Source organism: Geotrypetes seraphini, chromosome 5 (assembly GCF_902459505.1).
Source record: "Geotrypetes seraphini chromosome 5, aGeoSer1.1, whole genome shotgun sequence".
Taxonomy (NCBI): Eukaryota; Metazoa; Chordata; class Amphibia; order Gymnophiona; family Dermophiidae; genus Geotrypetes; species Geotrypetes seraphini.
The window spans coordinates 268656351-268670849 of record NC_047088.1 but is presented as its reverse complement, the minus strand read 5'-3'; the positions used below and the strand labels follow the sequence as shown (position 1 = coordinate 268670849).

General features: G+C 42.5%; 1 protein-coding gene across 3 annotated transcripts in view; it reads right to left on the bottom strand.

The window, feature by feature from the left end:
- The window catches only part of GLB1L (galactosidase beta 1 like), a 390615-nt gene that overhangs the window by 113031 nt on the left and 263085 nt on the right, over positions 1-14499 (bottom strand). For all 3 annotated transcript variants that reach the window (XM_033946517.1, XM_033946520.1, XM_033946519.1), the window contains exon 11: positions 6191-6231. In XM_033946517.1, the coding sequence (XP_033802408.1) occupies positions 6191-6231 (41 nt within the window). The remainder of the gene's footprint in view (positions 1-6190; positions 6232-14499) is intronic.

The window sequence follows — 14499 nt, the reverse complement described above, 5'->3', positions numbered from 1 at the left end:
TATTTTAAGCATTTATATACCACTTATAGTCTAAGTGGTTCACATTCAGGTACTAAAGCATTGTCTGTCCTGGTAGGCTCACCCTCTATCTAAAGTACCTGGGGCAATGGGGGATTATGTGTCTTCAAAAATTCTTCCAAAAAAAGTATATTCCCCCATCACTTGGGATTTATATATTTTTGACCAAGGGAGAATGTGGAGGGGCATAATCGATAGTGGGCCTAAGTCTGAGGTTGGACATTTTGTGCAAGACATCTACAAACCTAGCTGGAAAAATATCTATTTTCAAAGCTGCCAAACGTCTATCTTTTATTCTTGAAAATGATCTAGATATAAGTTTTGGTCCTTAGGATGCCTACCTTTTTTGCCCATTTTCAAAAATAAAAATGTCCACATGAAAAACACACAAACGAAAGTTTTGTAGATGTACCCACCAACTATCTTGTCTGATCATGACAAAGGAATCCCTAGCAGCAGAGCCAGTTTTGGGGATTCCTGGTGGCTCAGCTGATGGGGATTCCTCATGCGGAACCCTACACTCTTACCCCTAACATCCAGGATCTCCCCCGACATCACTGCCCTCCCCCCACTTCCCCCAACATTCCTGCCCCCCCTCCCAATACCTTCGGATGAGAAAACAGCAGGAGGGAAGCCCACTCTCTCTTGCCTACAGAGCCATGTGATGAAAATGACGGGGTTACCCCCTTCCAATGCATCTTGGGATGCAGTGGGAAGAGCCAAATGGCCTGATTGGCTCAAAATGACAATTTGGTTAAAGCTACTGCCTCAGCACTCTGAGGTTGTGGGTTCAAACCCACACAGCTCCTTATGACTCTGGGCAAGTCACTAAATCTCCCCATTGCCCCAGGTACATTAGGTAGATTGTGAGCCCACCAGGACAGACAGGGAAAATGCTTGAGTACCTGAATAAATTCATGTAAACCGTTCTGAGCTTCTATTTGTTTTCTTAGCAGCTGCCGCACACTGAGTTCAGGGTTTCAATGTATCCTCAACAATAACACCCAGATCCTTTTCCTGGCCAGTAACTAACACAGAACTCAGCATCACATAGCTATAGTTCAGGTTCCTCTTTCCCACATGCATCACTTTGCACTTACTCACATTAAATGTCGTATGCCATTCTGTCGCCCAGTCTTCCAGTCTCACAAGGTCCACTTGCAATTTTTTACAATCCTCTTGCAATTTAACAACTTTAAACAACTTTGTGTCATCAGAAAATTTAATTATCTTACTAGTTATTCCCATCTCTAGATCACTGATAAATATGTTAAAAAGCAGCAGTCCCAGCAGACCCCTGAGGAACCCCACTATTTAATACTCCAAACACCTAGGGGATATACTCACTTGTTCCCTAATTAAAAGGAATTAACTTTCAATATAATTTTATACCATCATAATATATTCAGCTTAAAGGACTATTTACCCTTCTCCAGTGAGAATATTGACCATTTAAACCCACTCTACTGTTTTCTATCTTTCAGCCAGTTCTCAATCCATAAAAGGACATTACCTCCTATCCCATGACTTTCTAATTTCCTTAGAAGTCTTTCATGAGGTACTTTGTCAAATGTCTTTTGAAAATCCAAATATACAATATCACCTGGTTCACCTTTATCCACATGTTCATTCACCCCTTCAAAGTAATGAGGTAGATTGGGGAGGCAAGATTCCCCTTGACTAAAACCATGTTGGATTTCTCTCATTAATCGACAGCCCTCATTAACCTTGCCTGGTACCCCTTGCAAGAGAAAACACAGAATTATCCCCATTAACTCTAATACAGGTTTGAAAAGTTGAATAAAATTATTTTACCCACTTCTGAAAAGTATCCACAAGGTCAAATTTAGATGATGTTTGGTCCAAAAATTTCCAGTGAGCCCTGTTAAAAGCCTTTTCAGTGTCTATTCCTAATAAGACTGCTCAGGATGCCATCCTAATAGAAAAATAGATTATATACTTACCCTGGTAAGCTCTTTTCCAGTAGATAAGTGAGACATTCTAGACCAGGGGTGCCCAATATGTAGATCGCTATCAACTGGTAGATTGGTAAAGGCAATGTGAGTCGATCGCAGAGCCCATCCCAGGCTCCGTGATCGACTCGTGTTACTCTCCCGATCTACCGGGCCGATCAGCCTTCCTCTCCCCGACATCCCTCACCGCCGCCCCAAGCTCTCTTTGCAGAAACGGACCAAGCAGCATTCCTCTCCCCGACTGGGCTAGCCTGGCTGGCTGGAACTTCCTCTCCAACATCAGAATTGACGTCAGGGAGCGGAATGCTGGTCAGCATGATGCTTCTGCAGGAAGAGCTTGGGGCGGTGGTGGCGTGGCCTGTTCCCTGATGGTGGTAGCAGCAAACCTAGTGGCTTGGGGGAGGGCAGGGAGAAAGAAAGAAAGGGGGCAGGCAGGGAGACAGAAAGAAGGGGGGAAGGGAGACAAAGAAAGAGAGGGGGAACAGGGAGACAGAAAGAAAGGGGGCATGGAGAGAAAGGGAAAGAGAGACAGGAAGACAGAAAGAAAGAAGAGGGCAGGGAGAAAGAAAGAAAAGGTTGGGGGAGTGAATGAGGTCTGGAGGAGAGGAAGCATACAGGAGGCTGAAAGAAGGGAAGAAATATTGGATGCACAGTCAGAAGAAGAAAGTGCAACCAGAGACTCAAGAAATCACCAGACAACAAAGGGAGAAAAATGATTTTATTTTCAATTTAGTGATCAAAATGTGTCTGTTTTGAGAATTTATATCTGCTGTCTATATTTTGCACTATGGCTCCCTTTTACTAAACTGCAGACTCTATGCAATGTCACCTCAGTAACAACCATACAAAAATAGACAAATATACCCCCTCCCTTTTTACTAAACCGTGATAGTGTTTTTTAGCGCTATCGCAGTTTAGTAAAAAGGGAGGGGGCATATTTGTCTATTTTTGTATGATTGTTACTGAGGTGACATTGCATAGAGTCATCTGCCTTTAGCTCTTTGAAAAAAAAAACCTGGAATATGAATGATAATTAACATTTCTCTGCCTTTCAGTGTGCTTTGTGTTTTTTTAAAAAAATGTATTGTTGGTAGATCATTTTGACTTGGTCATTTTAAAAGTAGCTCGCAAGCCCAAAAAGTGTGGGCACCCCTGTTCTAGACAGTAGGGTTATTTCCCTTTAGTTACATGGTTGCAGAAGGAATCCACTCCGGATTTTTCACTCTGCCTCTGTTATACTTCACATAGCTCCACGTTCAGTTAGTACCCAAGCCTAAAGAGCCACCCAATACATGTGGAGGCATCTGTAGCAACAGACTCAAATTATTCTGCTCAAACAATAACTAAAGTTTCAAGTTTATTAGGTTTTTTTATATACCGCCTATCAAGGTTATCTAAGCGGTTTAGCAATCAGGTACTCAAGCATTTTCCCTCTCTGTCCCGGTTGGCTCACAATCTATCTAATGTACCTGGGGCTATGGAGGACTAGGTGACTTGCCCAGGGTCACAAGAAGCAGCACGGGGTTTGAACCCACAACCCCAGAGTGCTGAGGCTGTAGATCCAACCACTGCGCCACACACTCCTCCTGTTAAAACACATGCAGACTGTGAAAGGCTGCAGGAAGACTTTAGGAAATTGGAAGATTGAGCGTCTAAATGGCAGATGAAATTTAACATGGACAAATGCAAAGTAATGCACATTGGGACAACTAATCCAAATCATAGTTACCGGATAATAGGGTCCACCTTGGGGGTCAGCGTTCAAGAAAATCTGGGTGTCATTGTGGATAATACACTGAAATCTTCCACCCAATGTGCGGTAGCAGCCAAGAAAGCAAACAAGATGCTAGGAATTATTAGAAAAGGGATGGTAAACAAGACTAGGAATGTTATAATGTCTCTGTATCACTCAATGGTGCGACCTCACTTTAAGTATTGCATTCAGTTCTGGTCTCCTTATCTCAATAAAAAGATATAGTGGAACTAGAAATGGTTCGAAGTGACCAAGATGATAAAGGGAATGGAACTTGTGTCATATGAGGAACAACTAAAGAGGTTAGGGCTCTTCAGCTTGGGAAAGAGATGGCTGAGAGGAGATATGATCAAAGTCTACAAAATCCTGAGTGGTGTAGAATGGGTATGAGTAGGTCGATTTTTTACTGCATCAAGATTTAAAAAGACTAGGGCACAGTCGATGTTTGATATAATCTCGTAGTGGATGCTTATGAATGTTTTAAAAATTAATCCCAGTAAAATGAATATATTTTGGGTGGGAGGAAAGGAAATAGCCATCCCTTGTTCAACTAAAAGGCTGGCTTCTGCGGAGATTTCTTTTCAAACTAATATTAAAATTCTGGGGGTCATTTTGGATTCTACTTCAGGTAAACAGAAACATATAAACAAGATAGTCCAGAAAGCTTTATTTTAACTTAAGCTACTTTGTAGAATAACACCTTTTCTTAACACATCTCATCTGTTGCAAGTAACAATCACTAGTCAATTAGACTATTTCAAGATGCAATTCATAACCTCTAAATACCTCCTTTTCAAATGCCAGCAAAATCATCTCAACCGCTTCTACGAAGTGATCCCCATTCCTGATGTCTTATCCCCCCCTCATCCCTTTTCTTTTAAATTTTGTTTTTAATAATGTACTTATTGACCCTTCCTTCCCCTTATTATCCTCAAATTCATTTAAGTACTTGTCAATCGTCTTTTTAATGTTCACTCCTCCCCTATATATATAATTATTATTTTACTTTTTATTTAAATTTTAGCATTGTAAACCGGCCAGATACATGTTGATAGTCGGTATATTAAAAACAATAAAACTTGAAACTTGTTAGATTTACCAGATTCACAAATTCAGTGTTAACAGTGTGTGCAAAATGTGGTGACTAAACTTATTTTTGAGGGCAGATTTAACGATCATACCACCCTGTTTTTGATTAAGTTGCATTGGTTGCCACTTTAGGCAAAAATCCAATTTAAACTATTGATGTTTGTTTTTATAATCCTATATGGATTAACGTCTATCTTCAAACTATAGTTTCCCTTTATTCAGCAGCTAGAACTCTTTTTTTCTCTTCAGGAAATTAGGTTGAATATACCTTCTGTCTCAATATGTCGAAAGGCCATAAGACAACACAGATCTTTAAGAGAGAAAGGACCAGAGCTATGGAATAAATTACTGAAAAATATCTGAGGCATCTCCTGCTGTGTTGCCTTTAGAAGGGTGATTAAGGCTCATTTTTTTGCCCAACTTTTGAAAGACCCTTGAGTTCAAAATGAACACCATTTGCTATATATAATTATTGCAATTCAATGGGATTTTCTAATTGTGATCCACCTTGAGCCTATCTAGGTTGAGTGGAATAGAAATACCTACATTAGATTACAAAATTAAATACCTTTAAAGAAATGATAAAAAAGGAACATATTTATATTAATATCTGTAGTATGGGAAATGAAAATCTGGATCTAGAGACCAACTTGGATTTATTGGTGGTCACACTGAACCATGACCAAGATAGTTATACTGGGCTATAATCTATTCAGGAAGAACAGCATAGGGAAGGAGGAAGGGTAGGGTGTGTGTATATGTCAGGCTTGTGAAAAGATAGAACAATGTTATCAGTAGATGAAGGGATGGGGATTAGCAGGTCAGGAGAAGCTTAGAGGGTTTTTAGTGAGCTGTGATGGGGTCATGGATGAGACAGTATATTTGGACATGGTTAATGGGGAAGAAATTAGAAATGAAATACAGTAGGTTGGGAAAGACCAGTAGGAGTGACATGCAGTGCACTGTTATGGGTGGGGAAATGGTGGGACAGGAGGAGTCAGAAATGCAGTACCATGAGGTAGGATGAGTATAGCAGAGGATGAGACCCAATGTGTCAGAAGAAAATGAGAGATAGGACTCATAGAAACATGACGGCAGATAAGGGCCATAGCCCATCAAGTCTGCCCACTCTGTTGACCCTCCCCCTTAGTCTATTCTCCTAGAGATCCCGCTCCTAATGACCCATCTCCTTAACTCTACCCTCTTAGGGATCCCACATGGGCATCCCATTTACTCTTAAAATCTTGCACGCTGTTGGCCTCGGTGATGGAGAGATATAGGGTAATTGCTGTAGTGCGAAACAGCAAATTAGGATATCATTATGGTTTGAGACGGGTGGAAGATGTAGAAGTCTCACCACTCCAATATCCAAAATTGGTTCCTCCTTCAAACATGTACCTTAGAAACAGAAAAGACTGTATGAGACACACCTTAAATCACATCACCTTTCCCTTACATCTGATAGCTTGGAATGCTGCTGCCAGATTCTCAAAACTCACTGTGCATTTAACGATGGATACTAAACCAGTCCTAGCCAGTTTAGCGTCCAAGTATTTTATCTGCCCATTCTCAGAACAGCTGACTGTGGTCTTTTCCATGCTTCCTAGCAGCTTCCGATGGTATTAAGCAAATGTAGTACAATTAGATCATTAATATTTAAATGAGCACTCCAGGTGATTCTCTAAATGTTTTGCCCACTGTTTATGGGCAAAATTTTCCAGCAATGTCTAAGCTGTTGTAGCCTTACTTTCCCATCAGTACTTGAGTGCTGATTGGCTTAGGCACTGATAGGAAAGTAAGGTTTGACAGCTTAGACCTTACCACAAATAATCCCCTCCTGCACACAAATAATAAAAAAGATCCCAGATTCCTCCACACACACCTCCTCGGGCCATTCAATGCCACCATCCCCAGTACTTATTTTTAAAAAATCTTCAAAATGGCCTTCCCTTTCCTAGTGCATCCTGGGAGGGGCCTTACAACCTGAGCCAATCAGAGCCTTAGGCCTCTGACTGATGCATCCTGGGATAAGGAAAGCTTAAGTGCTTGTGCCTATCAGGGCTTTAAGCTCCTCTTGGTGTATCCTAGAATGCGCCAGGAAGAGGTGGGTCTGCAGGCAGGAGGGAGTAGGCATCCCTCCTGCCATCCTTAAAAGTACAGTTGTCGTAGAACCCTGGCAGTGGGCATTCTTCCTGTCAAGACACAGGGGGTGTGGGGGGTATCTGGGCAGCAGCAACCGAGGCAGGAGGGAATGGGCATCTCTTCTGCCAAACTTGTACAGGGTGTTTGGGGGGAAGGGAGGTAGCGGCAAGTGAAGGGGAATTTTTCCTTCTGCTGCTCTCCCTGTCGGTCAATCAGCTGAGCCAGTAGGACTCAGGGAGACCTGCAGCTCAGTTGATTGGGGCAGGGAAAGCAGCCTTGACAGGAGGGAGGAGCTGTACCTAGCGCTTACTCTTCTGAGCACCAGGGACAGTTCTTCCCCCCCCTTAATTGCGATTCTCCACACAAGTAGCAAGCAGATAATTTGCATGCTATTATGCTGAGCATCGCCTGTAAAAGAAAAGTCACTCCCACTATGGTATCTTTGACCATGTGTCAGAGCCTTAGAGAATCTGGCCCTGTGTGCCATCAAGGAAATGCCCTCCCCTTTTAGTGTGCCATCAAGTATGCCATCAATGCCCTTGCCCTCTTTAGTGTATTCTATAATCCAATTAAAGGTATTTGGTTTCTGATGACAGCAGTATAATGAGCCACATAACTGGTCACAGGAATTCATCATGTGTCAGAACCAGCAGCTCTTCCTGAGTTTTCCACCATCAAAGGTGAGCATGTGCAGAAATATTCTTTTATATTTTTATTAAGACTATTATTGAACATATGCAACAGAACAGAAACCATAAATCTTGGCATCAACACCTGGCCTTAGTCATACCCTCTTTCTTTGGTACAATGCAAATGATGTACTGTATTTCTGAATCCCCCCTCCCTAAGAAGACTACAAAATTAGAAATTCAGATCAATATGCATGTCTAGTAGTATTCTATGTGGCACTGGACCTAATGCTCTTATTGAAGAAATTTCTGATGGAAGTTGAAAGAAGACTCTCTTGGAGGTTAGGTTAGTGCAGAGAAGTCTTTCACAGGTGAAGTGCATTGCCTCAAGAGATTACTTGAAGTATCCAACAATCTGTTGTAATGAAGCACCAACGTTGGTGCATTCTTCCCTTTACTGGTAAGTGGTTTGGAAGAGATAGCTGTAGATTGGTTATGTTCTCTATGAAGGCATCAAAACCACTATTAAGTCTTGGAAGGCTGCATGGGCTACGTAGACTGGGGCTTTTGATATTTCTGTTGACGAGGACATCTTTGTGTAGTTTGATGCAAGGTTAAAGATGGTTGAAGGTATCCACATCTAAAGGAATAAAATAACTGATTTTATAAGATGTAGAATAGTTGTGTGAAGGATGAGATTGTTGACTAGATTGTGTTTTAGAAAGGGCAGACAAACCCTTTTTTATTTTCTCAGTAACAGGATATTAGACAGGGTTCGGTGCTGGGGCCAATCCTGTTCAATATGTATGTAAGTGACATTGCTGAAGGGTTAGAAGGAAAAGTGTGCCTTTTTGCAGATGATACCAAGATTTGTAACAGAGTAGACACCGAAGAGGGAGTGGAAAATATGAAAAAGGATCTGCAAAAGTTAGAGGAATGGTCTAATGCCTGGCAACTAAAATTCAATGCAAAGAAATGCAGAGTAATGCATTTGGGGATTAATAATAGGAAGGAACCGTATAGGATGGGAGGAGAGAAGCTGATATGCACGGACGGGGAGAGGGACCTTGGGGTGATAGTGTCCGAAGATCTAAAGGCGAAAAAACAGTGTGACAAGGCAGTGGCTGCTGCCAGAAGGATTCTGGGCTGTATAAAGAGAGGCGTAGTCAGTAGAAGAAAGAAGGTGTTGATGCCCCTGTACAGGTCATTGGTGAGGCCCCACTTGGAGTATTGTGTTCAGTTTTGGAGACCGTATCTGGCGAAAGACGTAAGAAGACTTGAGGCGGTCCAGAGGAGGGCGACGAAAATGATAGGAGGCTTGCACCAGAAGACATATGAGGAGAGACTGGAAGCCCTGAATATGTATACCCTAGAGGAAAGGAGAGACAGGGGAGATATGATTCAGACGTTCAAATACTTAAAGGGTATTAACGTAGAACAAAATCTTTTCCAGAGAAAGGAAAATGGTAAAACCAGAGGACATAATTTGAGGTTGAGGGGTGGTAGATTGAGGGGCAATGTTAGGAAATTCTACTTTACGGAGAGGGTGGTGGATGCCTGGAATGCGCTCCCGAGAGAGGTGGTGGAGAGTAAAACTGTGACTGAGTTCAAAGAAGCGTGGGATGAACACAGAAGATTTAGAATCAGAAAATAATATTAAAGATTGAACTAGGCCAGTTACTGGGCAGACTTGTACGGTCTATGTCTGTGTATGGCCGTTTGGAGGAGGATGGGCAGGGGAGGGCTTCAATGGCTGGGAGGGTGTAGATGGGCTGGAGTAAGTCTTAACAGAGATTTCGGCAGTTGGAACCCAAGCACAGTACCGGGTAAAGCTTTGGATTCTCGCCCAGAAATAGCTAAGAAGAAAAAAAAAAAAAAAAAATTTTAAATTGAATCAGGTTGGGCAGACTGGATGGACCATTCGGGTCTTTATCTGCCGTCATCTACTATGTTACTATGTTACTATGTTACTATGTTGTACATTAGACTCAAGATCTGACACCCAGAGCTAAGCCAATCTGCACATAGCAATGGAAACAGCAGATGTTTTGAAAGAGATGTTGAATGCACCAAAAGCAGATTGTACCATGTATTTCCTGGTTTCAGAGAAATCCCTAGTTAACTTGTGAAAGAACTTCTCTTGGTCTGATGGAAGATGCTGCTGAAACTGAGAAAGTTGCTGCATCAGAGACTTTAAGTAGAAAGTCATGTAAAAGTTGTAATTAAGAATGCAGCTAGTAAGCATGGAGGAATGAAAAACACGTCTGCCAAACCTATCCAAGGTCTTAGCCTCTTGTCCAGAAGGTGTACTGGCATAAGAATATGAACTGTGGGCACATTTCAATGCTGTTTCCACAACTAAAGATTGGTGTAGAAGTTGTGGTTTATGAAAGGCTAGGGTGAACTGAAGCCTATAGTGTGTCCAATTTTCTAGGAGCAATGGAAACTGTTAAGTGGAGCATCCCAATTTTTATATAACGCGTCCCTCATAAGTTTGTGGAGTGGGAGCTCTGTTCTAGATTTCTTATGTATGGGGAGCTCCAGTCCCATTTGTCTGATAAAAGTTGTAAATAAGCTTTCAGCAGGAGATCTCCTTCTAGGTAAAGGAAAAGATGAATTTGAGAGAATACCAAAAGATTTCTCAGCTTAAAATTCAGGTTCAGAAGAATGTATAGATAAGTCTAAGTCTAGGTTCTCGACTTGATGCCTTCTGGTGGAGTGGAAGTTTGAATGTGGAGGAGAGTGTCTTGAAGAATGTTGAAAAATATGAAGTCTGGAATGCTTCAATCTAGATGAAGAGCGTTGTGAAACAGTTCTGGAAGTATGTCAAAATGATGAAGGACATTGAGAATGGCATCGAGAGGTTGATCAATGTTGAGGTGTAGATGCTGAGTGGTGTGACCTCGAGCAACTTCAAGATGATGAACGATGTTGAGTAGAAGACCAACATCTAGATGAAGCTGGATGTTGAGGCATTAAAGGTTGTGAGGCAGACTATGATTCCTGTAAGTCAGGCTGAGCTGAAGCTGGAGTCTGCTGCTTCAAGGAAAGCAGTGGTTGTGACTGCATTAGCGACGCCCTCTCCTATTGCAGTAATGTCCTGATCTGGTCCTGTAAGGACTGAGCCGGTAGCTGGCAAAGGTACAGTTGGGCTCGGGCTGACGTCGAGGAGATGCTGAAGGATGAGGAGATCTGAACAGAGAAAAGAACTGTAATGATGGGGATCAATCAAGATGGAGATGAAATTGAAGTGCTTCTATCTAGATCAGGGGTATCCAACCTTTTGGCTTCACTGGGCCGCATTGGCTGAAAAAAATGTTTCTGAAGCAGCAGCACAAACGTGCAAATGCTGCAGAAAGACAGAGGAGGGAGCCGGCAAGACGGTAAACACCCAGGGGCAGCAGAGGAAAACACTGCATCGCCCTCAACCGAGGCCGCACAAAATACTTCACGGGGTTGCATGCAGCCCTTGGGCCGCAGGTTGGACACCACTGATCTAGATAGTGAATGATGACGCTTTTTAGATTTCTTGCACATGTCATCTGGGGGTTGGCACACCAATGAGGATGAGCCGGAGCCACCTCGAGAGAGTACAGATGGCTAAGAGGCCAATGCCAGGGTTGATGTCAACGCCAACTGTGGAGGTACCTGAGAAGGTGGAACCATTTCTGCAGACACTGTTGAAGTTGAACTGAAAAACTTTTCAAATTGTATCTGATGAGCTTTAAGAGATCTTTTTTTGCATACAAAACCATTTTTCAGATATGTAAAAGGGAAACAGCCAGCGAGGGAAGAGGTGGGACTTCTGGATGAGGGAGGCAGGAAAGGAGTGGTGAAGGAGGAAAAAGAGGTGGCTGATAGACTAAACAAGTTCTTCGCATCGGTCTTTACAAAAGAAGACACATCCAACGTGCCAGAACCGGAAAAAATCTTCAAGGGGAATCAAGAGGGAATATTATCATGCATGGAGGTAAGCCTCGAAGACGTTCTCAGGCAGATAGATAGATTAAAAATTGACAAATCTCCTGGCCCAGATGGGATCCACCCGAGAATACTGAAAGAGCTCAGAGACGAAATAGCGGAGTTACTCAGGCATATTTGCAACCTATCCTTGAGAACAGGGATAATCCCGGAAGACTGGAGGATAGCAAATGTTACACCAATCTTCAAAAAAGGATCGAGAGGCGACCCGGGGAACTATAGACCGGTGAGCTTGACCTCAGTTCCGGGGAAGATGGTCGAATCACTGATCAGGGAAGGTATCAATGAGCATATAGAAAAAAACAAACTGATGAGAACAAGCCAGCACAGTTTCTGTAAAGGACGATCGTGCCAAACGAATCTACTGCATTTCTTTGAGGGGATAAGCAAATATTTGGACCAAGGTAACCCCATTGACATAGTATATCTGGATTTCCAAAAAGCCTTTGATAAGGTACCCCTTGAGCGCCTGCTGAAGAAACTGTGGAACCACGGGGTGGAAGGGGACGTCCACAGATGGATCCAAAATTGGCTGGCGGATAGGAAGCAGAGGGTAGTAGTAAAAGGACACTACTCTGACTAGAAAGGGGTCACGAGTGGTGTCCCACAGGGGTCTGTGCTGGGACCGCTGCTGTTCAATATATTCATTAACGATCTGGAAACAGGCACGAAGTGTGAAGTTATCAAGTTCGCGGACGATACAAAACTCTCCAACAGAGTCGAAACTGTTGAGGAATGCAAAGAATTACAGAGCGACCTGAAAAAACTGTGTGAATGGGCAAAAAGATGGCAGATGAGCTTCAATGTGGAGAAATGTAAGGTCTTGCACATGGGGAAAGGGAACCCCATGTACAGCTATACGATGGGAAGAAGGGTGCTGGGGAAAGGCACCCTAGAAAAAGACCTGGGGGTATTGGTGGATACAACAGTGAAGCCAGCGGCGCAATGTGCAGTGGCTTTAAAGAAAGCAAACAGAATGCTGGGCATTATCAAAAAAGGTATCACTACCAGAATGAAGGAAGTTATCCTGCCATTGTATCGAGCAATGGTGTGACCACATCTGGAATACTGTGTCCAATACTGGTCACCGTACCTTAAGAAAGACATGGCGATGCTTGAGAGGGTCCAGAGGAGAGCAACTAGAATGATAAAAGGAATGGAGAACCTTTCATATTCCGAAAGGTTAGACAAACTGGGGCTCTTTACCCTGGAAAAGCGGAGACTGAGAGGAGACATGATACAGACGTATAAAATCATGAAAGGCATAGAGAAGATGAAGAGGGGCAGATTCTTCAGACTAGCGGGGACAACAAAAACAAGAGGTCATTCAGAAAAACTGAGAGGGGACAGATTCAAAATGAATGCAAGGAAGTTTTTCTTCACTCAGAGGATGGTGGACACCTGGAACACGCTTCCAAATGAGGTAATAGGACAGAGTACAATACTGGGTTTCAAAATGGGACTGGAAGACTTCCTGGAAGCGAAGGGGATTACAGGGTATAGATAGAAGGTTACTCTACAGGACATAAGCGAAAAGCGTATGACAGTTTTAGGGTATGAGCACTATCAGGTCCTAGACCTGAGGGGCCAACGCGTGAGCGGACTGCCGGGCACGATGGACCTCCGGTCTGACCTGACAGGGGCAATTCTTATGTTCATATGTACAACCACAAAGATTACACAAAATGTCCCGATGCTCAGGACCAAGTCACTGTACACACCAGTTGTGAGGGTCAGCTCTTGAAATGGTCCTGTTATATTGGATACATTTCTTAAATCTGTTAGGAATCAGGGACATCGAAATGAAGAACACTGACGCTTCATCAAAGGACTCAACAGCTGGGGAGGTCAAGTTAAAAGCTAGTAGAAAAGGAGTTGACGCTCCCATCAGAGCTGGAGGACTGAAACATCCCCCAGAGGCCTGAAAATTAAAAACTTGAAAAATCAAAGAAAAGAAATGTAAACAAATGAAATTGACAAAAAAGAAATATGAATGCACAGGAAGGCACAAAAAGAAAAAATACATTTACCATACGAGTGTAGAAAACATCACTACTTCACTTCACTGATAATGAACTGAGGGTCCCATGTGCCGTCAGGTGGGAAGGCACATGCATGGTACGGATGATGATGTTTTTCTTAAAGTGACAGTACACTTTGGTACATATCCATACTGGGCTCTGTGGATGTCACACACAAGTGAGAGTGTACTGCCTGCTTGTCCTCGGAGAACATAGGAGAGGTTTTATTAAGTGAATTGAATCAGATTGGTATGAAGTTATGTATACTAAATGTTATGGTAATATATGGACTTTTACTGATAATGAATGGCAGATTATGTATATTTAATAGAAGAGGAAATCAGAAAGTCATGGGATAGGAAGTAATGTCCTAGTATGGATCAAGAACTGGTTGAGAAAAAGAAAAGAGAGTATGTTTAAATGGTCAAAATTCTCAACAGAGAAGGGTAAATAGTGGGGTTTTCCAGGGGTCTATGCTGGGATCACTGCTTTTTAACATATTTATCAATAATCTAGAAATGAAAATAATTAGTGAGATAATTAAATTTCCTGATGACACTTGATTTAAGATGATACTCAATTTAAGACTTTTGAATTTTCCTAAATCTCCACTAATCCCAGCTATGGATATGTTTTAAGAAATTCTTGATGGAAGTTCTAGAGATGCCGTCAGAGGCACTCCCTCCTATTACACGAGCTCAATACCTTCAGGGTCTGAGGAGTTCTGTTGACCTTGAGGATACAACTGGAAGAGAAGAAGCTTTGGGACTCACTGCCTATTTGGAGTCCTCTCTGGAAGTGGTTGCTCTTAGAACTACATTACTAGTTTTCTTTGCCTTTGAACTTACTGTACTGAAACTTTCCTTAGACATTTGGACTCTCAAGTTCTAGGG